General features: G+C 37.9%; 2 protein-coding genes across 3 annotated transcripts; both read left to right on the top strand.

Moving 5' to 3' along the window:
* Window positions 1-291: 291 nt before the first annotated feature.
* On the top strand, window positions 292-3219 carry r-l (rudimentary-like). The gene is made up of 4 exons (XM_053751788.2): window positions 292-510; window positions 604-1078; window positions 1244-1719; window positions 1975-3219. The coding sequence occupies exons 1-4, from the start codon at window positions 370-372 to the stop codon at window positions 2305-2307; spliced, it is 1425 nt and encodes a 474-aa protein (XP_053607763.1). The 5' UTR covers window positions 292-369; the 3' UTR covers window positions 2308-3219.
* Window positions 3220-4162: 943 nt separating this feature from the next.
* Window positions 4163-25960, top strand: Wdr81 (WD repeat domain 81). Of its 2 annotated transcripts, none has more exons than XM_053751544.1 (20): window positions 4163-4437; window positions 4810-5701; window positions 5954-6113; window positions 6576-6735; window positions 7614-7738; window positions 9133-9305; window positions 9828-9982; window positions 10671-12966; window positions 13865-14040; window positions 14854-15041; window positions 15939-16011; window positions 16494-16649; window positions 17448-17608; window positions 18003-18266; window positions 18893-19100; window positions 20291-20446; window positions 20964-21098; window positions 21596-21763; window positions 22300-22406; window positions 22745-25960. In XM_053751544.1, the coding sequence occupies exons 1-20, from the start codon at window positions 4231-4233 to the stop codon at window positions 22974-22976; spliced, it is 6192 nt and encodes a 2063-aa protein (XP_053607519.1). In that variant the 5' UTR covers window positions 4163-4230; the 3' UTR covers window positions 22977-25960. The 2 variants fall into 2 exon arrangements, with proteins under 2 accessions (XP_053607519.1, XP_053607518.1); XM_053751543.1 differs by having other exon boundaries at window positions 22730-25960.
* Window positions 25961-26585: the final 625 nt, after the last annotated feature.

The following is a 26585-nucleotide window of genomic DNA, read 5'->3' as shown; positions in this document are numbered from 1 at the left end:
ACTATACGTGTGGTGTGTGTATATAATAGAAAAGAAAATTCATACTACACTACTTCTCTTAATTAACAACGCCGAAAACAAACTTTACAAATCATTCAATCGTAAAAAATACAATCTTTGCTCGAAGATTGCCATGGAATTAGTACTTATGTAACTACTCCGTACAACACCAACATATGAATTGTACCAGATTATACAGAATTGAACCTACTATATGAATTGTACCAGATTATACAGACAGAAATGTCAAAGTCATGATGCTGACAGTTGATTTTGTAATTTTCATTCATTTTGTGTTTTCATTTTGTTTTCTTGTAAGCACGACTAGCACGTGTAAATTTTTGAATTTCAGTTGAAAATTCAGAAATTATGTATCCCGAATTTGAAGACTTAGCCCTCAAACTTTTCCACGTAGATGCTGTTAAATTTGGTGAATTTATGACTAAAAGTGGAATAAAAACACCAGTGTATTTTGATTTAAGGGTTATAGTGAGTTACCCTGATGTGATGGCAAGTACCTACTTACTGTTGGAGTGCCAACCATAATTTTATATTATTTAAATCCTCTGATCCTGTTTACATTAAATTCTCTTGTTGTTTTAGGAGTTAATATCAAATTTGCTCCATAATTTCGCTATGAAAGGTCTTGAATATGATCATCTTTGCGGTGTACCATACACTGCATTGCCCATAGCCACATTACTTAGTGTTCAAACTAAAACACCTATGCTAATGAGACGCAAAGAAGCTAAATCATATGGAACGAAAAAAATGATAGAAGGTCATTATAGTGCAGGCCAAAAATGTCTAATAATTGAAGATGTTGTTACTTCAGGATCTAGTGTTATGGAAACTGTAAAAGATTTACGTAAAGAAGGCCTAAAAGTGAATGACGCTATTATTATACTGGATAGAGAACAAGGTGGTAGTCAAAATTTAGCAAACAATAATGTACAAATCAAATCACTATTTACTATGTCAACTTTAATTGAGATTTTGGTGAGGAAGGGGAAAATTTCGGAAAACATAGCTTTCAAAGTGAAACAGTATCTCAATGATACAAAAGCTCCATCTTCAGGTACATAACTCTGAACTTGAGTGATTTTCATTCATTTCATTTAATATTTTTAGCACCTACTATTTGTTTGATTTTTTTATTTTATTATTTATTTATAAATAAATAATAAAGTTAACAAGTCAAACAAATGTGACTTGTTATAACTTTAGTGAATTTTTTTTACAGACAATAAAAAATCCAACAATAGAATGCTACTGACATTTGAAAAACGATCTGAATTATCCTCAAATCCTTTATCAAAGCAACTGTTCAATATCATGGCCACGAAGAAAACCAATCTTTGCTTATCTGTTGATTTGACATCATCCACCAGCATACTGAATCTTCTAGAAAAAGTTGGTGAGCACATCTGTTTAGTGAAGACTCATGTGGACATAATTGAAGATTTCAATCCCGATTTTGTTGCACAACTGAAACAGTTAGCTGACAGATTTAACTTTTTGATTTTGGAGGACAGAAAGTTTGCTGACATTGGAAATACTGTGTCACTGCAATATCAGAAAGGGATGTTTAAAATAGCAGATTGGGCTGATTGTGTGACGTCTCACTCCTTACCTGGTGAAGGTGTACTGAAAGCTCTGAGTTCATCATGTAATGGTGTAGCAAAAGGAGTTTTTCTGCTTGCTGAAATGAGTAGTGAGGTAAATAAATAAACACAGTGACAATATCTGCTGTCCTTGTCTTAAGTGTAATAGTTAACTATGTTTAGAAAAAAATTATTGAACTTATAATAAGGACGGCAGAATTATAATTACCAATTTCTAGTATAGTTAGTTAGTTTTAATTTACCACTATATTTAGTTATTATTACTGTTGAATGTAAGACTAAATGCAATGTAGACAAGATTTATATTTGCAAATAAACCCCAAAATATAATAATATCTTTATTTTTCAGGGCAATCTTATAACTCCAGAATACAGAGAAGCCAGTGTGAATATGGCGGCCAAGTATCCCAATCTGGTTATGGGATTTGTTTGTCAAAATAAGGACACTTTCAACAATCCCGGTCTCATTCAATTGACGCCTGGAGTACAACTTGAAAGTTCTAAAGATGACATGGGACAGATTTATAATACTCCGGAAAAAGTTATTTTGGAAAATGGTGCTGATGTTATAGTTGTAGGACGAGGCATTGTTGCCTCCAAGAGCCCTGAATCTCAAGCTCTGATTTATAAAGAGGCCTTGTGGAAATGTTACACGAAACGTGTTTCTGGAAAATTAGAGTAAACTTTCCAAGTCATAAATCATCCTTGTATAATGTTTTGTATTATTATGAATATGAATAGGATTTTTGCAGTTTTTTTATTATTCAGTTACATTCTAATATATTATTCTATATTAAGAAGAAAAGTAAATAATTGTTTAAAGACAATACTAATAATAGTCATAATTTTAATAAACTCTCCTACACACCTAGAACAATATGCTTAAGTGTTCTATAGTGATGTATGGTGCAAATAGCAATTCATCAATGCAGGTAATGGTATTTTGACTCGCCATGATCATGGCTTATAGTGTAAGTCTGGCATAAACTGTGATATAATAAAATCTGGTGCTACAATATAATAGGTTGTGTCATCAAGTTCATTATATCAATATTTAGAATTAATTTAATTTCTACACATTCCTACATGTTAATCATGAATAAAAAAGGTTGTAGTAAATAAGTAGACCTAAGAGAAGTCCTGCGGCAGTTTGTGTAACTATCAATAACAAATTGGCCACGTTGTTGTTGTCAGCGACGCCGTGTCATTACTATAACGCCGCGTCTACAGCAGTTCATTCTTAGCGCAAACTCTAAATAAGTTTATTTTTTATGTAGATTATATGTTTTTATTGTTATTCATATAAAAATGATGTAGCATTGTAATTTTTATTGTCATTCTTATAAGTGTTAGTATTGTAATGTTACTTATCCTGTAAAACTCGGACCAATTTTGGAAATATTATCTATCCAACCGTTTTATCATTGTTACAAGTTTAAACTAAATTAATATAAATATATTAGGACAAATCACACAGATTGAGCTAGCCCTAAAGTAAGTTCGAGACTTGTGTAATGGGATACTAACTCAACGATACTATATTTTATACCTCAAATAAAAGTTGAATACCTCAAATAAAACATGTTTAAAATAATACATCTATTTGATTATTGACCTAATTTACCAAGTGTGTGTGAAATGTTGAGCCCATATCACTTATTAGATACCACACTACAGACAGATCTCGTCTGTGTGTGTAGTGCAGCGTACGGCGAAACCACCGCGCAGCCGTAGTGAACTTTATGCCGATAGTGTCTATTTCATTCTGTATTACAAAATACATTTTTGTGCCATATAATATTGCCGCTCGATAGTCAACTATCTACAGCGTTTCATTAAACTCAATAGTTTGAGAAAAAGCTATACTATCGATAGTAGTATAGCACTGCAATATCAATGATATAAGAACATTCTTCATAAATATAATGTCGGTTATTCCCGCTCGTCACCTACTGTTTTGGCCCCGCCGCGCCGCCGCGGTCGAGTGGGACTTTTAAAAAAAAAATCTTATATTTGTCAAATTCAAATCATTCAATCATTCAGAAATTAGACCTTCACAGGCACTTTTTCTCGTCAATTTTTATATTTATAGTTATTTCTCACAAGCTACAAACTACTGGCATTTCGGAACGACCACTGCTGAGAAGAAAAGCCGAAACTCATTTGAACAGTGTTGGTCCCTATCATGCCAGATCGGCTTACCATTATTGTTTCTTACAATGTTTTTTTTTTATAATAATATATAAAAGTACATAATGTACATAGTCAAAAGGTATATCAAAACAGGTTATGATTGTGATCCGAGTGCTGATTATAATATATATATATATATATCGATGTGAAACCATTTGTGGTCACTATTGATTCTGCAAAAGTGAGATTTGAGATCATCAAAAATAGTGATGTCACTATTCTCTATGCGTATATCGATATTTTATAATCGAACTCAAAAAATTGTATGACATTGGCACAGATATAAAAACATTACATTGAAGGAACTGTCACCACTAGGTGACAATTAATTGACATTTGACAATGATAGCATAACCTTCGTACTCTCGCTCGCTATAACAACACAAAACAAAAGATCATATAATTAAAAGAAATGGAACATATCGTCAAGGAATTAGAATTAAATAGTGAAAACATATTTCCTACAGCGTCTTCAAATACTTTTACTGTAATCGTTCATAATAGTTGGTTGAAAAAATGGTTAAAAAACTCTGATGTTGATAACGCACTGAACAATGTTGATTTTACCTTGCAACCAGGAGAAAGTGTTCCTTACCCATGGCGAAAGTTATTTATAAAGGTACGTAAAGTATGCGGAATAGTTATTACTACTTTCATAAATTATTATACATGAATTTTACTATGGATGTAAAATGTATGGGAATTAATATTTTTACCTCCATAAAATAAACAATACTTTACCTGTCAGAACCAGGTTTAGTGATTACATTGACTTCTAAGCGTTAGGTTTCTAAATTAGTGTTATACCTATTTTAATCAATTACAATCAATTTAAAAATGAGGGTACTTGTGTGTGATTACAAATTGAAATGTAACAACCAAACTTGATAATAATTTGGTGCTCACACATATAATTCCTGCGATTTATTATGTAGCTAATTCAGTATATTGTGAATGTAAATAGTAAAAAATGTCATTATTAATTTTGCAGGTTCTTAACAAGAAATTATCAAAAGTCCTTCCACTGCCACGCTATAAACTTCATGAAACTGCTCCTGAGTCCCCTATAACATTCTCTCAGTTGCTCCAGTATGTCTCACAAAACAACCACAGAAATCTATGGAAGGAGTCCTATAAGAAATACTGCCAGAATAATGATACAAAAGAAAGCACAATCGTAAACCTTATGGAGCATGATCAGCTTCTCACCGAAGTAATGTTAAGGCTCTACGGATGTAATATAATTAGAATTAAGAATGATCCAAATAAAATTAATGAGTACAAAGAAATTATAACCAATAAACATGTGTCTAAATCATATGAGACCCATAGTAATCTACTAGCCGCATTGTTTATTTTAGAGACTGATAGTAACCACTTTGTAATATATCGTGGACACTATGAACATAACTTGTTAGATTGCCTTAATTTTAGTCCTAGTCTGATTGATAGGAATTATGCTCGGGGTATGTTTCTAATTTATCAATTACTGAAGGTCTCAAAAGCTATGTGCGATCGGGGATTGAGCTTAGGTATGTTGACTTTACAAGATATATACTTGTCTGAGAATTTGTGGTTACAAATTCTGCCATCTATTACAAATAATGTTCATTGTTTGGATGCGTCACTGATCTATGAACAAAGTAAGAGCAGACAGAGCACACCAGCAGTAAGTACACGGAGTAATCAAGGAAAGAAAGGAGAGGAGTGGTGTTTCCGTAATGATGTGGTGCAATTGGAGAAGCTGTGTAATTTGTGGGTGCGGGGAAGAATATCCAACCTGGATTATTTACTGCATTTGAACAGGTTGGCCGGAAGATCTGCCAATGATATGCAAGCTCACTTCATGGTACCTTGGGTCACTGATTTTACTTCAAGATGTGGTGAGTATTTTTGAGAATTCATATTTTAATAGATACCAATTTTCTTATATATTTATTTATATAGCCTTCAACTGGCTACATAATAAATATATGTTGTGTTACATGGGATGGTATGTCGTACGAGGCGACCAAGTGATTCATAGTCTTGACAATTTTTTAGGCAAGATGAGAGAGAGAAAGGGTTATATTTAGTCGAATAATACAATTAGTATTTAATATGACAAATTTTACAATTTAGTAAACTTATTCCAGGCAAGAACTGGCGCGACCTGAGCAAGTCGAAGTACCGCCTGAACAAGGGTGACCGCCAGCTTGACATGACGTATGACGTCAGCGCTGGCTCGGGCCAGATCCCGCATCACGTGACCGATGCGCTGACCGACATAACCTGCTACGTCTATCTAGCTCGCAGGTCAGTTGATTGTTTAGATCCTTACATAAGTATTATAAAAAGAAGAGCTCTATTATGTCTGTCTGAATGAAAGCGATAATCTCAAAAACTATCAGATATATTTTCATACGGTTTTTATCAATAGATAGTGTATTTCATGAGAAAATATTTTTTATGGTTTTCTCCGAATGAATCTCACCTCACCACAGGCCTACTGGTAGATAAATTTATTTATTGTTACTAAAAAGACACAGACATTTAATTCGTCAGCGACGGCCAAATTTTCTCACTCTTATTCTTCTTTTTACTCTTCTCATTCGACTGTGAGACAGCGAAGCGGTAGTGGTGACACCCGTGACCGCTTATAGGCCATATGCCTGTTATAAAAAAAAAAGGTTGAAAGACCAATCTGCATGTCTCTGTTCTTTTCATTACCAGCAACAGTCTCATTATGTGGCGGTAACATTAAAATTTCCAATCCAGGACCCCAAAAGGGGTGCTGTGCAAGTACGTGCGCAACAAGTGGGTGCCCGCGGAGTACCCCGCGTCGGTGCAGCGCGTGCAGGAGTGGACCCCGGACGAATGCATACCGGAGTTCTACACCGACCCCACCGTGTTCAAGAGCATACACGAGGACTTGCCGGTAACTTCCTCACTTACTTGTTTCTTATTTGTTTGTTTACTTACCCGCGTAATCTATACTATTACTACTATTACTAGGTAAGCGATTGTGAGTTTGTGAGTTTGAGACGGGTAATCTCCGAAACTACTGGACCGATTTCTAAAATCTTTCACAATTAGAAAGGTACATTATCCAAGATTGCTATAGGCTATATTTTATATCAAGATTCCCACGGGAGCGAAGCCCCGAGCAACATCTAGTTATTAATAATAAATACAGAGCAGGCGTAAAAAAAAACAGTAGACCTACCATCAAGTTTCTCAGAACGAAATCAATTGTGGAATTCAACATTCGTGGAATCAACGTTTCTGGAATTCAACATAATGTTCCGGAAGGCAATTGAGGAACCTAAAATGAATCGCATTCATACTAAAAATTAAGTCGATGGTACGAATTTGCGATGCAGATCAGTTTAGGTCGTAAATTGGATCGCGTTTAGAGATGATGGTAAGCCGCCAGACTTTTTATTCACGTTTTTATTCACAGTACGAGTAGCGCCATCTTTTTTATAAAGCGCCATTGGCTATCAGACTTTTTGAGCAAATCAAATAAAATGTACCCTATGTGTTAATGCGAGATATCATTTCTATATAATTTTCTTTCAAAAGACTCGCAAAAGAAAAATAAAAAAGAGGCATTAGCGAGTACTAAGAAAAAGAGATACGATATGATTAAACCTAAATTATACTTCAAAAACCTCATAAATTCGAATAATTTCGAATTTTTCTGAAATCTCTAAAAACTGTTTCAGACACAATCAAATAATTTTTATCATATATGCGCTTGTTGTAATAAACAAATTAATGAATTCATTCATTTATAATCACATTTATCGTCAGGACCTAGGAGTACCGTCGTGGGCGACTTGCGCCGAAGATTTCATAACGAAACACAGAGAAGCTCTTGAGAGTGCACACGTCTCCGATAATCTGCACCATTGGATCGACATCACATTCGGATACAAGTGAGTTTTTATGTCAAAATATTAATGTTGAGAATATGATTTCAGGGCAGGGATGTACAGTCTACAGTACATCACCCTATCCAAATTCAAAGCAATTCGGCCCTATTACACCGACATAAAGGTTTAAGTGAATTTTTGACTTAAAAATTCACTTATTATACATTTTTTTTTGAATAATAGACTGGTATCACTTTATAAAGCCACTTCACTGATATTAAATAGTAATAATATATAAATAATAAATAAATAATTTTATTTCAGGTAATAACGTAAGTACAGTATAAAAAACCTAATACAAATGCCAGTGACCCATATTATAAATACCTTACAGACTAACATACATATAAATAAAACTATAAACTATCACACGTAGTGTCGGCGACGTGTGGCGCGCTGGGTCAGCAGGCAGTCGTCCTCGGAACCTCCGGAACACTACTCCCTGTGGCCTGAAGTCCTCTTTCATGAATTTCTCCAGATGATGGGTCGGCACCCTAACCACAAACGAATTGAAGTTCACTTTGTGGCAAGATGCCAACCGCTCGACCCGGAGAGTGAAGTTTGACTTCTTCAGCACGTAGTCTACGACATCCTCCTCCTTCGTAGATCAGTCCTCCTCCTCCACCTCCACCTCCGGACGCAGCAGATGGTTCGATCCGGTCAGGGCAGATCCGTGATGATTGCGGATGATGGGCTTCTTCTACTTCCGCTCCACTTTGATGAAGTCCTCCTCATCACACGGGTCCTTTCAATGCTTCGGCTTCGCTGCCTTGAGGTCCTTGCGAGGAAGCTCACGCAGTTCAGTAGCTTTTTTACCCTGCTGAATGGCGGGCCGGTGAGATAGTGCGCCGGGCGGCTACAGCGGCACGTGTCTGTGTTGTCGGCTCCTCGCGGGGGAGGGGCGGGCGGCGGGGCGCGGTGCATCATGCGGCACGGCTGCAAGCGGCGAGTCAAATTTCGCCGACTCAAAGCTGCCGATAGATGCGTTTTGCGCCCCACGACGAATGTTGATGTTGGAAGGCTACACGGGTGACCTACATTCGGAATCATTACTTTATAACGATAATAATTCCTATTAATATTACTAGATCACTTTTTTTTCATTTGTGATGTATATATTTCTCTTTGTCATTTGAGCGTTTTCCCGGTTGTTTCCTCAGCCGATCTTCGACTTTTTCGTCTCCAATTCGTTCGGTCGTCGGTATTCCTATTATTCAGACCATTGGCACGTTTATCATCTTTGACATTATCAGCATTTCTTGAGTTTGCCCCTTCTTCCAGGGCTGGACGAGAGCGGCATAGCCAGACATCTGTTCTCTACCTAACTTCTCTCTCTCTATGCATGAATCTTCCTAAATTGTTAACGTTTTAGACGTTCTTTACTTTGTTTGTTCCAGGTTATCAGGCCCAGCTGCGATAAAGGCCAAGAACGTGTGTCTATCCCTTGTGGACGGACACACGAGCCCCCGCTCGGGATACAGCGTGCAGCTGCTGTGGTCTCCGCACCCCGCGCGCGCGCCCCGCGCCCCTCCCCCGCTGCCGCCCAGGCTGCACTGGACCACCAACACCAGTCAGTATATAGTGTACATTTATTTCTTTTTCTGTTCTTGTTTCCGGCTTTGACGACCTCGGTGGCGCAGTGGTGAAGTTCTTGCCACTGGACCGAGAGGTCCCGGGTTCGATCCCCGGTCGGGTCATGATGGAAAATGATCTTTTTCTGATTGGCCCGGGTCTTGGATGTTTATCTATATATGTATGCGTTATAAAATATAGTATCGTTGAATTAGTATCCCATAACACAAGTCTCGAACTTACTCTGGGCCTAGCTCAATCTGTGTGATTTGTCATAATATATTTATTTATTTATTTATCATTTACGTTTACGTAACGAATCCAATGCAACTCAGTTCAATATAGGAACCTAAAATGAATCGCATTCATACTAAAAATTAAGTCGATGGTACGAATTTGCGGTGCGGATCAGTTTAGGTCGCCAAGTGGATGGTGTTAAGAAACGATGGTAAGCCCCCGGCTTATTTCTTGTATTATTATTGTAAGTAAAAAAAGCTTTTAAAATTGTATTGACTTACAGGAAAGCCGGTGAAGGCGGACAGCTCGGACGACATCTCCGACGATGAGGAAGAATCCAGCAGTCTGCCGCAGCACGTGTCCCGGCTGCACGTGCCCTCGCATCACACGCGTTCCAGGCACAAGAGTGGTTCCCGTGCACGCTCACTCTCCACACAGGTTTCAAAGTGTTATTTTCTCTCTCTCTCTCTCTCTCTCTCTCTGTTTCTCTCTATCATCTGGGTGCAGTAACGCCGTGAAGGCCAGCGTCAGTGTAGAAATTAAAACGTAAAAATCTTGAGGATTCGGCTCTGCCTGCCGCCTGCCTCAACCTTCTTTGAGAATGCCATAATAATAATAAAATATCTTTATTTACTCCACAAGTTGAGGAATAATAACATATAATATATAACAAACTGAGAGATTATTAAATCTAACTTGTGCACTGGGGAAACCAGGTCCCCTTTATAGTTATAACATATAAGTATATTATTATTACAATGACAGTGACTATCAGATACATTAATACCATTATTCACTTTACAATTTTAAAAATGTTTTCAGTGCTATCATAATCCAATTGTTTAAGCCACTATTAGATAGCCATTGATTCCTATTGCCTAGTTTGTGTCTATAGTCGGGAGGATATGTAATGGGCATATTCTCGGCCAGGACGCCACTCTATTAGAAAAAAAAAATATTTCAGATTTTTTCCAGAATACAACACAAATACTGCCAAATTGCATTTTTGCAAATTACAATTTCGAAAAAAATGTTGGGAGACACTTGGATAGGTACTCCCTTCTTGCTTATGACGTCCGTACTGATTGTAATATTAATTTTTTAAACCATCATGATAAATTTTCAGGGCCCAGAAGACTCAACCACGAGCGAAGCTCACGCTTCACACTCGAGGCACTACAGGGTCCAAAGGTCCGAGTTAGGCAAAGGAATCATATACTTACCCAAAGAGTTCAACCCAGTCGCCTCAATACAGGCCATGGAGTCTCTAGACCAGTTTAGAAGCAAATCCTTCTTCACCAAGGCCGAAGACAAGGAGAAAAATAGAGAATCTGTCACGACCTTGAACTTATTCCCCATGCAGGATACGAAGAAAGCCGAATTTGTAACAGAAAAAACTTCCGATAACACTGCTTACACCAACCACATGTTCTTAGCGTCGTACGATCAGACTTATTTGAAAAAATTCACCCAAGACCCACATTTGGATAGCGTTCTTAAAGAGAGAAAGAACAGGTCGTTTAACACGAGATATACGACCGACGCCGCGGTGTACAAGCAGTTTGTGACGGAGAGTCGAAGGCAAGACATGTTAGTTATTGGGTGTCTTATTGTGGAAATATTCCTGCACCAGCACATGAGAGCTTTACGGACGAATTGTGATAATTTCACTGTAAGATACAACAGTTGCCGCACTGTGTTGAAATACAATTTTAATTCGCTACCAAAATGCGTCAGTTATATAGCTTCTTTATTACTAAATGTCCAGCCGCCAAGCTTGAGTTTCAAAAGTGAGTTAACTCAGAAAAAAGATGAGCCGATGAAAAAGATTGTTATTACAGATAAAGGTTTACCTCCACCAACTCCGACTCAGCTGCTACAGCCTTTGTTAATGCAGCATTTGATTCCGTTCCCGCAGAGTTTTAACACACTATACAAATTGTTGGGCACGCTTCACGAATACGAGTTGACGAGCAATGAGTTGAATATTCTATACATGTACGAGTGTGATGGCGTTCAGTGCGAAAAGTACCAAAACATCGACAAGAGTAAGCTTCATTTTAGTCAAAAAATTGCTGAAGGGAAGATTCAAACTTGCGCCGCTCATTTAGACGTGATCCTCAACCAAATAAGTTGCAATAATCAGTTCGACGTATTAGATATTTTCTTGTCGCATTACATAGAGTTGTTAAGTAATAAAGACACTTCAGTGTTAGCCGCCTGGTATTTGTTCGACACTGTCAGCAAAGCGTTGGGACCAGCGGAGACGAGACGGAAACTTCTAGACCACATCCTAAAGCTTTACGACGATGATTACATGATGGCGGACAGGTTAGAACATAAAATGACCGAGTTTGATCCCACTACTGCTCCCAGCGGAGCGACGAATAAACAGAAATTCGTCAAATTATACCATAACGTGTTTCTTCTCCAACTCATGGTCAGACTTGGCCTCGAATGCTTCTTAGACAAATTCACACAACATTTAGTAGAAGCCGTCGGTGGTTATAAAGATTTCGACGCCGATGTCGGCACTCCCGGTCATTTGTGCCACAGTAGAGCAATCAATAAGAAACCTAGATACTCAGACGATAACGTCAAAAATGCCTTGTCGACGACTACAGACATTTTCTCCCCCGATACGTCTTACGGCTCCGAACAAATAACTACACCAAATGTAGAAATGAGGACAGTAGATGCAAATGAAAGCGGGAAAGACAAGGATGGCGATAATCGCAGTGAAAATGAGATGTTTCACTTTGAGACTGATAAAGAGGGTCTTCCCAGTCGTAATACTAGAAGTAAATCGCCTGCTGATTCTATTAGTTCCGCCAACTCCACGACATTAGACGCGATTAAAACGCCCTCTCCTTCAACTGATTTTCTATCTCCTTCTAGCTCCAAAACTTTCTTCCCAACACCTAAAAACCTTAACATCGTAATTAGTAAAGAGGAAAATGAAGCAGTGACGTCATCTAAAACTGTCTTATCTCCGTCAGTAGATATTCCAAATAAGCCAATGTTCACCAGTTACTTGCATTTCGGAGAAGAAGAATCGAACGCGGAATTGAGGAAGAAGCCACATGATTTTAGCAAACTTTTCGAGAACATTCCTCACAGTGTTTCAATGACCGAGGAAGAGATAAGTCGAGCGTTTGGGGACAATAGTTATTATAAGATTTCTGACATGAGTTCCGAAAGCCTGATATGGTTAGCTCATAGATTGGGCCCAGTACTTACTTGCAGGTATATAACAAGGAATTTGCTGAAGATGCTGACCTTGTGTTACATTGGAAAGGAGAATTTATCGCCGTGGGAGGGTGATGATAAGGACGAATTTGATGAGATCTCGGTGATCAACAGTCGAGTGGTTGGGGACAGAAATGCAATAAAGGTTATAAAGTGCCTCACTGCTATTGTCGGTAAGTTATTTTTTTTGTTTTAAATTGTTGTATACCATACTTGTAATATTCATTTTAAACATAAAATCTTAGCATCATTGCAAATTAAACAATTTATCAGAAACCAGCTGCGCCCCGTGCATGCGTTCCCGTGGTAATTTCGGGATAAAAAGTAACCTAAGTGTTATGCCAGGTTATATTCTACCCGTGTGCCAAATTTCATAACAATCCGTCAATTATATAACGTAGATTTTGCATGATATTAGTAGGATAACATAATTTAATTGTAATGTGCTAATATACATATCAAAAATCAATATATTAGCATACGTCACATTACACTTGCGTGCCAGCTTTTCAGTAATTAAACATACGCATATTTCATAATAGTTTTTAAATAAATCACTTTTTTGTAATGGAAATACATCCAGAACGACTGGCCTCATCATTCTGTATAGTATGAATATATTGAAACATCGATTGAACTAGATAACTTGGATTCAGCTAAAAATAAGATAAAGTTATTTCCACAATCACAAAAACCTCAAATTTCTCACAACTCATCTGCTCATAGCCAGAACGCTGATACCATGTTTTTACATAGAGAAAATCATTATGACTTTTCTCCCTTTGTTTCCTTTACATAGACAAAAATTCCCTTTTTAACCCCCGATGCAAAAAGAGGGGTGTTATAAGTTTGACCGTTATGTGTGTCTGTCTTCCTGTTTGCGTACGTGACACCGTAGCTCATCAAGGGGTGAATCGATTTGGATGCGTTTTTTTATTTGATAGTTAATTTTTATGCGGTGGTTCTTAGATATGTGATCAAAATCGGTTCAGCCGTTCAAAAGTTGTAGCGAAATGAATATTGAAAGTCGTGTGCTTTTTAATTTGTCAAACAAAGTTGTGTTTCCTATAGCAATGTACGGAGAACAGCTGATAATCTTCCAATACCTGCCCCACATGGGGGAGCTGATCGCATCGTGCCGCCGCCGCCTGTCGGCGCCGCTAGAGGGCGGCGTGGTCGCGTGTCTGCAGCTGGTCAAGTACCTGCTGCCGTACATGTCCGATGTCAAGGTCATGGAGCAACTTCAGGTTGGTGTCATTTAAATTCATTTTGCTTTAAAGAATTATGAAAGAAATAAAAAAATTACAATGTGCAATGTGCAATGGGCAATGTGGATAGTAGTGTCTTAAGCAGATTACTTTATCTGTCAGATTACAATATAATATTTAATCAGAGTAGTGGAATAGGCGTTTAGAAAACTGATTTAAGTAAAATTTTGGTATATACAGTTTTGAATGATTTTTGACTCGAGATCCCATAATGTCCCACCGGTCCAATATTTCACTAGTATCGGGTTCGTGCTTCCACTTTCAATTAAAACCCCTTTCACGCGACTCAATTTTACGCCCAATTTGATTAGATTGACAATCAAATTGGATCGTGTGGAAGGAAATATGAAATTCAAGGTCATCGGGTGGTGGGTATCGCCCGTTTCGGGATTGTTCAATCAAATACTGAAATTGGCGTATGTAGTTGTGTACGTGTGGACGGACGATCAGATCGTACCCAATTCAATCGGCAATCAAATTGTATCGTGTGGAAGGGGTTTTGGGCTAGGTTAGGGTTTCTCCGAGCGTTTCGACCGCTGCGTCTGCGTTGTCATTACCATTTTTCAAATTTTATCAAAGACAATTACTTTTACTATCTGACTGTAAAATTATTAATCTGTACTGCGGTAATGTCAATATTGATTTTGGAAATGAACCAACCATAAGAAAATTGACAGATGGTAATGACTGCGCGGTGGGAGCGGTCGAAAAACTGAGAACTACCTTTAAAGAATAAAAATATCAAGACCCAGCGATACGAGTATACTCAATTGCGGATACGCCTCGGAACAGGACACGTTCCCAAAGACGATCCTGCAGCCGGGCATCCGGCTGGCGGCGACGTCGCGCTGCGCGTACCCGAGCGGGGCGCGCGCGCGCGGCGCGCTGGCGCGCAAGCTGCTGGCCGCGCTGCACGCGCTCGCGCTGCGCGTGGGCCCCGAGATGACGCGCCTGCATCTGGCCGCGCCGGCGCTGCAGAGGTACGCGCCGACCACGAGGCTCTGATGTCATCTGAATAATATTTTTGTTTTTGAGCAACATATGCAATCAATCTGTCTATAAGCAAATGGGTTGTGAGCATCCAAGCGTGCGAGGTGCTGCTCCCAGTTTTAAGATTCTAGTCAAAGATGACCCGGCATTTTTTAAGCCGGCGCAAGGTTCCGGGATAGAGAGTTGCACCGCCAGCTGGTTCGGGTGATTCAGTATCTGTTCTGGGTCTTTTGATATAGCTGGCAGCATGAGTCTGAATAATAATAATAATAGACCTACACAACATCAAAATCAAAAGCCTCTACGTGTTGGATCCGTGTCCCCACGTGAGCCTCTCAAAGCCTCTCGGACAATGTGCCGTGAATGCCAAAAGGAGAAACAAATAGTAAATAAATAATAAATATGTATGGACAAATCACACAGATTGAGCTAGTCCCAAAGTAAGTTCGAGACTTGTGTTATGGGATACTAACTCAACCACACTATATTTTATAACATATAGATAAACATTCAAGACCCAGGTCAATCTGAAATAGTTAATTTTCCATGTTGATCTGACCGAGGATCGAACCCGGGACCTCCAGTGCAGCAGTCCGGCATGATGACCATTAGGCCACGGAGGTCGTGAATGAATCTGGCGATTTTGATTGTAATGCCGGGTCAATACTGTCGTCGAACACTTTTCTAAACTGTATACATCGCTGGTAAATAAAAGCTCTTGTACTACGCAATGTTCACATATTAGTGTCAGTATGTGTCTGAGTTCAGCTGGTATAAAAAGTATTGAAGTCGATTAAAAACTTAGTTGAGATGTTTATGTCTATCTCTTTCTAGTTTGCTTTTAATCAATACGGGACACTATTACTTCAAAATATTCGTCGTTTCAGATTCTTCCTGGCATTCGATAAAGCTAGCGGGAAAATTGACAACTGGCCAAAGCAAGAAGAAACCGCAGGGAAGGTAATTTTGGTATTTTATTTTTCATTAGTGTTTTGTAGAAAAGGCTGCGGTGAAGTTTCTTGCGCCGCTTCTTTTTCATCTGCGCTTTGGAAGCCTGCAGCAAACTTATTGTTATTTGTAATTTTTAGTATTTATCGTAATTATTAGTCTTTCGTGTTCATAACTTACGAAAGACTAGCTTTTGGTCGCGGCTTCGCCCGCGTGGTTTTATCTTCAGTGAAATATTTAGACCCTTTAACTGATCTGTTTTCCCCAGACAAACTTTGAACCCCTTTTCTACCCCCTTAGAGGATGAATTTTGAAAAATCCTTTCTTAGTGCACCCCTAGACCGCATAAGGAACCTACGTGCTAATTTTGAAGTTTCTAGACTCAGTGATTTGTGCTGTGCGTTGATATGTCAGTCAGTCAGTCATTCAGTGTCTTCTTTTATATTCAGTGTTTTTTTTTTTAATTTTATTTAATTGAAACGTTTGCAATGTAGAGTTCTGACAGCGAGCAATTCGACCTGAAGAAGGAGGGGTTCCTGGAGATCTGCCGCGACGGCAGCACCGCGGAGTGGACGGTGCGCGACGGGCGCTGCGTGCGCGCAGACCTGCCGGACCTGGGCTGCACGCCGCCCGGGCCCGCCACGCTCACTGTCAGATATTACTCGTATCTACCTTATTTGACCGCAATCATTACATACTATATAACAAACTCGCTTTCCGCTGTCTGTCCCTATGTATGCTTAGATCTTTAAAACTTTAATTAGATTTTGATGCGGGTTTTTAACATATATGATAGTGTGCAAAATGATAGTGTGATTGATTAAAAAATTTTGACAAAAAATGGCAAGAGAATACAAAGGATAGGAATGCGTGGAGGAAGTTAGGGGAGGCTTATGCCCAGCAGTGGGACTCAAACAGCTTTAAACAAAAAAGTATGATTCCTGAGAAAGGTTTCGATGTTTAATTTATTATGGTTTTAACCGAGCGAAACCGGGACTGGGCGCGAGTATTATATACATATGCAAGTACCTTATCCAATATGTGTTGTTCAAACTGTCACACAAATATTATGCCAGCTCCACACTGTCTCCCAAAGACACGAGGCGAAAGCGGGAACATTCCATACTATGTATTAGTGCTTTTATTTACCGCAACTAAGAGGGACTTGCAGAATATCAGCGCAGCAATGTACCGCATTGGCTTACTGCTTTCAAGGTATCCTATATCCTACTCCACACTTCAAACTATATGTATTCAAAATTTCAATAAGATTTGTTGAGTAGATAGATCGTGAAGAGATCACAAACAAACTTACTTTCGCATTTATAATATTAGTAAGGATCAAATTACAATTAAAACACACAAAGCGTGCTACCCAAACGTGTGGGTCGCGGCGATGGTCTTCCGCGGATGCCGATTAAATTTATTATAGAAAAAATGTATTCCAGGCCCAAGAGGAGCTACTAATGGTCTTCGACGAGCAGCTTGCGTACTGCGCGTACACGACGTTCGCTAACTTCGTCGGCGCCGACACCATGGAGCGCTCGTTGAATAACATCGACACGATCCGAGCGTTGTGTCTTAAGTACGAGCAGAGTCACGGGATTAGGTGAGTTAAATTAACACGTTGACAGTTTAACACGTTGCGTGTTTTCACGGCGGCGATACGCGCGTGTTACTGCGAATATAAATCCGCTATAAAATTCGCTTAAAGGGCCCGGGAATAATAGGCATTTTTTAATTTTTTTTACGTGAATGAATCCTTAAGTGATGTAGGTGTGGGTTGTCTGTTTATGAAGAGTATAAAACAGATTTTTATAAATGTACTATGTATGAAATTTATTGCAAAACTAAATCGAATAATCATGATTGATTCATTAGCTTCCAGTGTTGCCAGCCAAGAGCAGACAGCAACCTCATTTGTTTTCTACTTTTTACAAACATATAGAAATATATTTTGATTACAATTGAGCCAGTTAAAGCGCAAATTTATATAATTTCAGTTCACCCCATAACACCCGTTCAGAAAAACGTGTACAATCCTCCTTCAGCGACGAGCCAATCAGTCGCAAGGGCATCGATATCACCCCTACCAAGTCCGACATCGTAATGGACCACATATCGAGTTCGAACAGCTTCGGCTCCAACGTCACGTTAGTCGGCAATCGGATAGATGTCGCCACCGATGCAGTGGAGAAGACCGATGGTAGTGGACAAGGGTTTGATGTCGTCGCGTATAAGATGGACAATGGGGTTAAGAGTAATCGGTGAGTATTGATTAGTTATGGGTTAGATACAAGAAGGAAATTGTTCAGTTTTAAATTCCGGCGGGAAAAACGTGTTTTAGTAAGAGTGAAATGTGACGAATAATCGTGTGTGCTAAAGAAACTGATATTAAAGCTCCCTTCAGCCGTTAAGCAAGCTAGAAAAGTAAATTATGTCTAGTAAGAATATGGCTTGGCTCATATCATGCCTTGACAACTGTTAGGGCTGCGTATAAATAAAATAATACCAAATATACAAAACTTACATTTTACTTATATCGTGTAGATAATCTATATTTATCAGTACACTCGCGAAGAATTCAGCTTTGCATTTGAGTAAATAAACTTGCATATGGGAATATTGTAAGAGAGTGTGAAATCATTATCCTCGTAGGGGACGTGATAATTACTTGGTATATGTATATTTGTATGTGTTCTATAATGTATATCACAAGGATTTTTTGAAGCCAACACAAATCCATTTGATCTCATAATGATTTGCTCATATTTCGCAAAGCTGAATGTAAAATATTTTTTTTTTGTAGATTTGTACTCATTGAAGTTCCGACGTGACTGCACGGACTTTCCGTCATTTCAGTAAAAATTTTATATTTTTCAAAATATTGTAGCCACCTCCGCGGCGATTGGCTGATCTACTGGGAACATGAGATCGGGCGTCCGGAGAAAGAGAATAGATTCAACTTGAAACAGATCAAGCTGCAGACGTTTGTGGGTCACACGCAGGCGGTCAAGTCCATATACTGTCTGGACAACGAGGGCAGCTTCATGAGCGGCGCTAAGGACAAGACTGTGCGGCTGTGGTGCTTGAGGAACCAGGTTCGAATAATTTTTTCTTTTTAGGAAGACAGCAGTGGCGTGGCGTGAAAAAAAAATAGAGGTAAAGCCGGATCAAAAACACGGATAACGCGTAAATTTCTCATATACGTACTACGACCTATGTGACGACAAAAACAATAAAAACAAACAAACCTTTACAGAAAAACTACGCACAATACACTCTAGGCAAGTAAAATTTCACTATTTTTGATTTTTTAAGTTTCACAATCAAACACAATACAAATCACAACAAATAAATTAGCATAAAAAAACCTGTGCAATGCAAATGCGCGCGTTAACTAATGAGTGTGACTGATTTTGACAGGACACTAGGCAGAATCGCTCTGATTGGGTAATAGTTGCCAAGCCAATCAAATCCTTAATACCTGCTACAAAAAGATTGGGAGGCGAAGATGAGATCGGGTTATAGGTCGCCGTATATCGACGATTGGTTCTATGTAGTGGTATTAAGCATGTGTGAATTTCATTCATCCTAATTCTTAAAATTCCCAAAAACATAGGCGGGTTGTCGTGACCGAGGCGCGATAGTAAAATCTTATGTGTGCGTTTGCGCGATTTCAAGTGCATTGCGTATTTAGTATTACGATATTAAAGAATGTCTTTAGAAAGCGCGCAATGTAATTATGTGGCTCACGATAAAATTGTCGTTTTATATGGGCTCGTTTTTAATATTACTAAGGTAGGTAATGCGATCGTTCGTCGGCTTACATACTTATAGTAACTAGTAAGGATTTTTCTAAGAGTAGACCGCGGGGGTAAGCTATTATTGTTAATAATAAAAAAATAGATATATTAGAATCTGTCAAGGTAAGCCGGCAGGAATCGTGTTGTATGGAGGCTTCGCCACTGGAAGACAGTATTAAAAACACCGACTTTTTATCAATGTGCACCGATCCTAATGTGATTTTATAAAAACTAGTACCGGTTGTGTGATTGTTGAGAATCTGCATCCACCACCGCAAATACTCCAGTCTGGCTGCGACCACGGCGACTACAAGGTCGTTGAAACGTCAGCTACATTAAATAAGTTTCGTGCTAAGTCCTGTTATTATAAATTACGTATTCAAAGCGCGAAGGTTTAAAAAAACACTAAACCTAAACTCGTCTGAAGTTACCACACAAATACCAACCCTATTACATAAAATATAAAGGTCATTATTGTCTACCAGGGTGACGGCAACGCGACATCAACTTGCAACTGGGCGTACACGGGTCACAAGAAGGGTGTTGTGTCTCTCTCCTTCGTTCCAGCCCTGAGATTGGCTGTTTCAACCGACTCAGTAGTGCATATATGGGACCCTTTTATGGAAAGAACCGTTTCCCAGGTATTTACAATAATCACAGATAGTATTTGGGTCTAAAAGTTAAACGAGCTAAACGAATGAAGTTGTTAATTAGCACATGTTTTGTCTCGTTCTGTCAATATTAAATATTTACAATATTGTAATGCGATAGTGACAAAACCCGTGGACAAACCATATTTAGCTTAAAGCGTGATTCCACCTTTTTCTGAGTTCCGAAGTAAACAAGGAACCCTTATACTTTCGTCATGTCTGTCCGTCCGTCAACGGCTTAGCTCCAAGACTATTAGTGTGAGAATACTGTAATTTGGCAGAAAAATACACCTTAATCAAACGTAGATTATAAAGTTTGAGTGTAAACTGTAGAAAAAACATAAAAACTAAAGAGGGGGGGGGAACATTTTTTGTGAATAGAAAAGTTATTAATTGATTGTCTCCCAACAGAAAAAAATATTTTTATGTATCTATCTTACACTTAAATATTATCTATATAGATGGACATATATTTTTTGTGAATAGAAAATTTTTCCTCTCCGATCAGTTGGAGCACATTAAAAGCCCCGTGAGTGCAGTACTCGCCCTGGGCGGTGGTTCAGCCGCTTTGTTAGCAGCCACCACGGACACCACGCTGCGATTGGTCGACGTCAGGGCTGCGAGGGACACGCACGATCTCAAGGTCATTTGTGTCACCCGTGCAGGGTATTTATAATTAAGTCAAAAAGTAAACCTATTTTATTTATTAACTAGCGGCTTGTCCCGGCTTCGCTTGTGTAAAAATATAACAAATTTTACGTCTATATCTTTCTCAGGAATCAACTTATCTATTGCTCTACCTACATACGTATATGGACAAATCACACAGATTGAGTTAGCCCCAAAGTAAGTTCGAGACTTGTGTTATGGGTAACTAATTCAACTCAGGCGTCCAAGATGCTTTTACGCGACTTGAATAAAATCTAAAATAAGTGTTAGCAATAACACACTCTAAAAGAAGAAGCATCAAAGACCCAGGTCAATCAGAAGGGAATAATTCTGACCTGACCAGGGATCGAACCCGGGTCCTAACGACCTTTAGGCTTCAAAGGGCGTCTGGCATAGTCTGACGATGACTTATATATTCATTGTATTTATTGGTAATATTTATTCATCGTATGATATAATCATTTGTTGCAGTTACCCCAAGCGGCGACAACGTTCATCCGCTGCGTGTGCGTGGGCGGGGGCGGGGGCGGAGGCGGGCAGGCGGCGTGGGCGGGCGTGGGGCTGGCCTCCGGACACGTGTGCGTCGTGGACCTGCGCACGGGCCTGCCCATGGCGCACTTCAAGGCTCACGACGGAGAGGTGAATGATCTTATCCGTAGAAAAAGACAATTATAGTCATCGACTCTCGTTTCGTTCGTACAAAAAAGAAACGCGTAATAGAAGTACACGAGAAGAAACGGGACAGAGAGATAATCTTTGTCTCTCATCTTGTGTCCGGTTTGACAACGCTTATTTTACCGCTTTGTACTAAATAGGCCGAGAAGTTGTATGGATATATTGTAAATATATGAAAAACCTTAACGTGTCATTTTATGATTTTTCAACAATATTAATTAAAATAGACATTTTAGAAAATTACACTCGTGATTAATAAAAGTTTTTATTTGGGGTGTTTAGATTTGAAATAATAATAAACTCCATTAATGCCTCAAAGGACCGGGTCCCAATGGCCCCGTGGCTGAAAAGAAAATAACAACATAATAATAATAAAATTTCTTTATTCAGACAATAAGTCCAATTTAATATTTGATTTGTTACTGTGATATAAGTTCTATGAAGATTGTTCACAAGTTAGGACTCGTAAGAGATAATCGACTTCATGGTGTCATGTTTAGGTGCTGAGGCTGACAGCGGTGGACGACCACCGCATCCTGAGCTCCGGCCTGGACCAGGTCACCGCTTTGTGGAGGGTGGATGATGGGGAGCTCATCGCACACCTCAAGTGAGCTTTATTTCACTATCTATAATTAATTTTAATTTTAAGTAATGTTTTGTCATTAAATCTATATATAGAAAACGCAATTAAAGGACTCACTGACTGATCTAACAACGCACTGCCCGAACTACTGGACCGGTCGGGCTGAAATTAGGCATGCAGATAGCTAGTATTATGTAAGCATGTAGCTACTAGACATGTATGCTAAGAAAGAATTTTTCAAAATTCATCCTCTAAGGGGGTAAAAAGGGGGTTCAAAGTTTGTGTAGGGAGTAAGGGACCTCGGCAGCTGGATATTGGCAGCGTACGTAACGACAATAATAAAGTAGTATGTGCATCGACAGAGGCAGCACTGAGCCCGTCCACTGCCTGTCTGTCTACTACAACGAGTTGATCTCAGGAACCACCAACAATCGCATCGGCGTCCACACCTCACTAAACCAGGATGCCTCGTTCTCAAGCACCAAGTTACGCTCCGATACATTTAAAGGTGTACTAACTTGTATGGCGGTGTTGCCATTAAATAGATTACTACTATTAGGCAGCGATAACGGAACGATTAGTTTGCTGTGCTGATCTTTAATAACTTTTTAAACGTGGCAATTCTCTATTTGAATTTCGATTCTGTACGGCCATTGCTGTTGGGAACTTTGTTTTACGCCGTTCTAAATCCGAATTTTCAATGACTTTATCACAAAATAAGATTATATATAAATTCGAATTATCGTTTTCAGTAAAAGTTAGGCTTTATGTGTGGCCAGTATTCTATAGGACAGTTTTACCACAATTTTATAATTACAGAATTAAACTTGCTGTTTGGATAACACATATGTAGCAGAGGTGAGCATTTCCATTAAACCTAATAATAAATTAAATTTCTGTGATCAGACTTTAGTTAGTAATTTTATGCTTTTTTTCAAAGCTTTGCTCAGTGACTAAATTGATCTCCTTTTTTTTATTTTAAGCCCAAATGTATATTTACCAGCAACAAAGTGCAATGGACTTTAATAAGAAGTATTGTAAACTGCCAAATTGTTATAAATTTTATTTCGCAATATTTGGTATGACCACATCACAATTATGTATCAATTTTTATCATAAGTACAAAATATTGTTACCAAAGACATTCCAAGGATGTTAAGCATAATATTTTGATGTTTTTTTTATAAAACTACTTATATACACGTTTATTCCACTGTATCATCATAGTCGAGAGTAGTGACTATTGCGTGATATTTCAATTTTTTAAACGACTATTAAATAAAAATGTCGTCGAAAACGGGGGAATTTTTCAATTATTATACCGAGTGGCTTTTTAACATCAGCCAAATTTTTATAGCAGGTTTGGGTGACAGCACTAAGAGTAGGTATCCAAAGAAATCTACAATAAAAAAATTACAAAAATGCTGTCCTATACAATTTGGCATTTGAAAATGTTTGAGCTCAATTAGAAATGTATCTTGTATTTAAAAAGCCTCTCTGTATAATGGCTTTTTATTTATCCATGTGGAATTTCATTATTTATACAGTGTTAATAAAACTCACAATTTTACTTCAAGTGATCATAATAATGAACAATTTAAATTATGTTTTAAAGATATTATTTTAAAGATATTTAATAAGTGACTATGAATTGCATATTAACGGTTCCTATAAATATATTGTGTTTGTATATTTCGCCAAGTACCTTATTTTGATTTAAGTTTACCTTGAAAACGTATTTTTGCGACTTACCTTGAAAACGTGTTTTTAAACCACAAATGGTCGCAGTATTAACTTTTTAATTAAATTTGTTATATTTACCTTCTATGCTATAAACAATAAATCTGATAATGGTTTATAATAACTTTCAGTCAAACAATTACGTGTCAATAAAACGCATGTATTTTAGTTATTGAGCCAAAATGTGGTTGTTCAAATCAAAATGGACCTTATGGCGCCCGGCACTGTCGACATTATTGCCGTTGTTTTGTATTCGAACTACAGCAATAAAAGCCTAAGTGCCAGTGCCATAGGGTTCCTTTTGATTTGAACGACCATAAATGGACTAAAAAGACATAGTTTTAAGTACATTTAAGTATACATTATTCTATCTCAGGAGATTTAAAAATATATAATATTTTAATTAGTGCAATAAACAAAACTATATTTGTAAAAAATTGTGTCAAAACGCAATGAAATAATGTACAGTCAACCGCACATCAAGTTATCATTAATAGTAATAGGGGTGATATTTGCAATGATTTTTGGTAGGTTAATGTGCTGTCGACTGTACAGTCGGGGGCAGACAAACTTAGCCTATGGTATAGTAAGTTAAATAGGTGGGGGGGTTAGGTTTATCTGCACTCGACTGTACTAATTTGATATTATTTTTAACTAAGCGATATGCGCGTTAATAATTATGTTTATTTTGTATTATAAATTATAATTAAATTCACCACAAATGGACCAGAAATCTGCTAAATTACATATTACTGCTGATATGGCCCAGTGTTTGCCCGGTTAACATAATTATTAACAAAACTGTTTGGGAAGACCAAACAGTTTTGTTAATAATTATGTTTATTTGTATAAATAAGTTCACCACAAAGAGACATATTAGACGACACGACACGTCGACGTGTCGCTACAATCGGTGCAAACAACAACATTTTAAATTCTATTGGATAATGGATATAACACATATCTCTCTAGCGGAGTTTGTGTAGACAAGTTGACATCACTGATAGTACTGATACCAAAGGTGTCAAAATCGTCGTTTTTCGTCACTCTCCTTACTTTAAATCACTAAATTTTTTCTTACAATGCAACTCTTTTAATTACATTATAGTATAGGGTACGAAACTGACTGAGGTCGAAAAATATTTTTTATAGAATAATTTATTTGCATAATTTATTTGAATGCATTAATTGGACAATAGGTAGTTGGACAATATTAACTGAAATGAGTGAACCAGAATGTCATTAAAATTATTAAAAACAAGTTAATGTTTTCGGCAATCCTAGTTATATTGTACACAACATATGTATAAGTTTGAATGTCCTTATGTTTGTTACTGAATCGCGCATTTATTTCCGAGAAATTTAGCACGTTGGTAGAATATATCCCACGGTAGCGAAGTCACATGGTGCAGCTAGCATTACATACTTATATTGGTATCCCACGGTAGCGAAGTGCAGCTAGCATTACATAATTGGAAAAAATATTTATTTAAAGCATACATAAAATGGTACCTATATTATTAAAGTCCACGTCTTCATGTGAATTATGAAATCTCACAATAATCTCTTTCATATTTTATTCTGCTACTTTGTAATATAATTATTAAAACCATTTGTCCATAATTTGGAAGTGCATTATTTCAAGCACACGTTTGTATGATACTTATATAGATTTTATGACATTTTGGTTGCTACAATCTATCACAGCAATGCCTTGATACACCTAACCTATTATAATACCTAGATATTAAACTATATTAAAGCATGTTGTTGTATAAATCTCGTAATAAACTAGCAATCGTATTTTTTGTAATAAATAAAAGTATTTTTAGATTTTATATATGGTTTTATTTAGTACCTAACAAATAACTTTAACAATTCAACTTTGTGCCAGTCCATTATTTAGTATTATTTTGAGAATTAGTCCATTATTTTGAGAATTATTATTATTACGAAAACCAATGTCAAAAATGCCTCGATAGCCAATCACAATTAATATAACGTATCTTAAGTGAGTAATTCAAACTATCTAAGGCAGTGTAGGAATTATGTGAGTGGCACACGGGGCGCGGCCGTTATGAATTTCAAACCAGCTCACATATAGATAGATACCGGAATATCGCGAGTGTGACCCACTTGCGGCGGAACACAGCCTAGATCAGTGCACGTTTGGGACACACTGCTCCTAAGATATTAGCTTTCATTTTTTCAACCACAGAAATCTGTGTGTCAGCAGCCGATAAGTAGATCACGAGTGACACATGAAAGCAGAAGTATATAATGGAAGTATTTCATAATATGTTGTTCGTTTGATTTTCTTTTATTGCAAAACGAGTTTGAGAGCTAGAGGCTACTTTTTCCAGTGGATCCAGGAGTATTTCAAAATCCTGCTAGACAGACCCATTAGTGGAAATTAGCAGTGGAACCTATAGTCCGGAACGAACGGACGGACTAAGCCCGCGG

The sequence above is a fragment of the Plodia interpunctella genome, chromosome 11 (genome assembly GCF_027563975.2).
Source record: "Plodia interpunctella isolate USDA-ARS_2022_Savannah chromosome 11, ilPloInte3.2, whole genome shotgun sequence".
Taxonomy (NCBI): Eukaryota; Metazoa; Arthropoda; class Insecta; order Lepidoptera; family Pyralidae; genus Plodia; species Plodia interpunctella.
This window is presented reverse-complemented; position numbering and strand designations above follow the sequence as displayed.